The sequence below is a fragment of the Gossypium arboreum genome, chromosome 11 (genome assembly GCF_025698485.1).
Source record: "Gossypium arboreum isolate Shixiya-1 chromosome 11, ASM2569848v2, whole genome shotgun sequence".
Classification (NCBI taxonomy): Eukaryota; Viridiplantae; Streptophyta; class Magnoliopsida; order Malvales; family Malvaceae; genus Gossypium; species Gossypium arboreum.
Window position 1 is genome coordinate 43,718,805 of NC_069080.1, and position 3,064 is coordinate 43,721,868.

Consider the following 3,064-nt stretch of genomic DNA (forward strand, 5'->3'; position numbering starts at 1 on the left):
CAGTTAAGATTTAAATAAAAAAAGAAAATAATTTTGTTGGGTGAGCAGACGATGTGGCTGTCTCACATTCATGATATTGGCTTAAAAACTCATATTATCTATATTATTATTTAAACTTCTAAGTGTCACTTTTATTCATATCACCATCTCTTAGAAAAATTATGAAAATGTTCTTTCACAATTAAGATAAATTATATTATTTAATAGTATTTTAATTTTTTAAAAACCAATAAAAATATGAATACGATGAATTTAAATTGAATCAATTGCATTAATAAAATATTTATTCTACTACTGAACTAAAATTTTATTTTGATATTTATATACATTTTAATTTTATTATTAAATTTTATTACTTTCATCAATAATTAACAATATAATCTAATTTTTATACAAATTAATTCGACACTAACTCAAAATTGATAATAATATAATAATAAATAATTTAATCTATTTTTTTAAATTTTAATTTCATATATATTTAATATGTTATTCTTAATTAATTTTGAAATATTTTTATTATTTATTATTTATTATATTATTTTTATACATATTTATGTTGATAGGATTTCTAGCTATTCAAACGCATGATGGAATTAAATCTATATGACGAACACAGGGTAGCAAAAACTATGAAACTCTCCTCATCGCATTTCAAATGGTCCCCAATTCACCGCTTCAACCCCCATCAATGTATCAAACTCTGCAACTTTTGCAGATAAAAAGGGTCTACCATATATTCTTCTTTGTATAAAGGCATTGGCTATGCATACCCTTACATATGTCTCCTTATTTCACATGGTGCAACAAAATAAATTAAATATTTTATAGTTAATATTATTTAGGAGAAAATTACAAAATGTATGACAAGTCGCAAATGTAAATCTATGCTTATAAAATTGTTATTTATAAACTATATAGCCGTAAATGATTCAGATAAATTAGCATTATTTTCAATAAAAATATTATGGTTTCTGCATTAAGAATTATATTCTATTTTAGTTATTATATTACAAAATAAATAAAAAATAATTAATTTTTATTAAAATTTAACTATTTTTATTATTAAAATTAATCTCTATACATTACCAAAAGATATATTAGTGTTATTTTATTATTTTATCAGACACCCTAATCTTTTAAGTGTACAACATTTTAAAGAAAAAACAGCTAATTTTTTTTTAATATAGATATTAATTTAGTAAATTATCATCCTAAACGAGACAGCTATTCGGACGTTGAGTTCTGAAAAGGTTCCGTGCTCCTCAGTTACATACTTTCATCATCGTCGTTATCATCAATAATATCATGGAGATCGAGCGAGTACACCACATCTTCCCTACTCCATCCCGCACGTAATAACACGACAGATAAAACCCTCACGTGCCACGCCGCATCCTCACCGTCCATCATCAATTGGGTCCGGCTCATTTCCTTGTTCTCGTTATGATCAGAGCCGTCAATCATCATCATCATCTCCCTCACCTCCTCCTCCTTCCACCCTCCCTCCCTTAATCGCCAAAACACTTCCTCCATACATGCCCCTATCCTCGACTCTCCCTCCCTCTCCACCTCATCCCTATTCCACCACCCTCCCGTGACCCCACGCGCCACTGTTCTCCTCCCTCTCTCCTCCACTTCCGTCCAAAACTCAATCCTCCGTGGCGCCGTAGCCGCCCAAGCTGGAACGTTGACATTAACGCTATTGGCTTTCTTCCTCATGAAAGGCTTAGAAACCCCACTCCTCGTCAAGAGTTCAAGTTCTTGAAAAAACCTAGTTATATCAAAGCTTAAGATTCTAATTTCCTCCGTATCAACGTAAAAAACAGGGTTCCCCGACAAGTTTGGCGTCGAAGGGATATAGCAGTTTCTATATACAGGAACAAGAAGGGGGGCATTTCGTAACAAGTCCTTAACCACAGCTAAAGCATCATTGGTGTTTGATGGTTTAGACCCCCAAGAATCCGACCAAAAGTTGTGGAACCTAATGTTCCTGGAGAGAGACAAGGAAGGAAGGTTAAGGAGAATGTTAAGTTGCTGAGGAGAAGAGGATCGCCAGTTGGGGAATGAAGGATGGACGGGGAGGCCTTCTTGGAGGATAGAACGAAGGTCAGGAGGGAAAGTGAAGTGGAAAGTTGATTCAATAGAGGAGAATTCTTGGTCGGTTAAGCCTGAAAAGACTGGAATGTGGAGGGATTTAAGATGGTCAATTATGGTTTTGGAATATGCAGCAAAAGAGAAACAAAGAAGCTTTGATCTTGTTGGTCCTTTGGGTGCTTTCAATAAAGGGTTTGGAGGATGGGTTTGGGTAGTTGTTGCTGTTGCAGCCATTTAAAACTAAGCTGAAGAAACTGAGAGGATCTTTTGTTCTTTCGGTGGAGGCTTTAAAGAAGAATGGCGATGGAGTTTGACTTGAGATTGGGAGAGGAAATGTTAACGTCTGTGTCTCAATCTCAAATGGTGGCACTGGCAACTGGCAAAGGATGGGTTTACTTAAAGTGAACAAATGGGAGAGTCTAAATGGAGCAGATGAATTGGGAATTCAGGTGGAAGCCTCGTCGACATAACCATGTTCTTTTCTAATTGGATAATATATAATTTTTCGTAGAATTTGTCTATTTATGTTTAGTTAGTTTTTTAAATTTTGTTTTCAACTTAGTTGTATGGTAAACTTGTAAATTATTAATTAAATTAGTAACTCTACTTTGTGTTAACAATATGTCAGGTGATAGTTTCTTAGAACTCTATATAAAAAATAAATATAAATATAAATATAAATTTTAATTTTAATTTTAATTTATATATATATATATATATATATGTTTATGTTTGCCACGTGATATTCTAAGAGATTACCACATGTCATTACTGGATTGGCGAGTGGTACCACATCAACACAAGTTAACATTGTTAACGCAAAAAAAAAAAAAAAATTAGGTGAAACTGAAATGTCACGTCATTTTATTATTTTTCAATAGTTTAATACCAAATTAGTTATTTTCTCTTGAATTTTAACATTTTCGATTGGATTTTGATTCTTTTAAGAGGAAAATACTAAAATTTA

General features: G+C 32.1%; 1 protein-coding gene across 1 annotated transcript; it reads right to left on the bottom strand.

The window, feature by feature from the left end:
* Positions 1 to 1,036: 1,036 nt before the first annotated feature.
* On the bottom strand, positions 1,037 to 2,611 carry LOC108472787 (uncharacterized). The gene has a single exon (XM_017774342.2). It carries the CDS (start codon positions 2,329 to 2,331, stop codon positions 1,270 to 1,272), a length of 1,062 nt encoding a protein of 353 aa, XP_017629831.1. The 5' UTR covers positions 2,332 to 2,611; the 3' UTR covers positions 1,037 to 1,269.
* Positions 2,612 to 3,064: the final 453 nt, after the last annotated feature.

Bases quoted from the DNA above. Each gene is read 5' to 3' on its own strand.
- LOC108472787 (XM_017774342.2), bottom strand. From the start codon at position 2,331: ATGGCTGCAACAGCAACAACTACCCAAACCCATCCTCCAAACCCTTTA.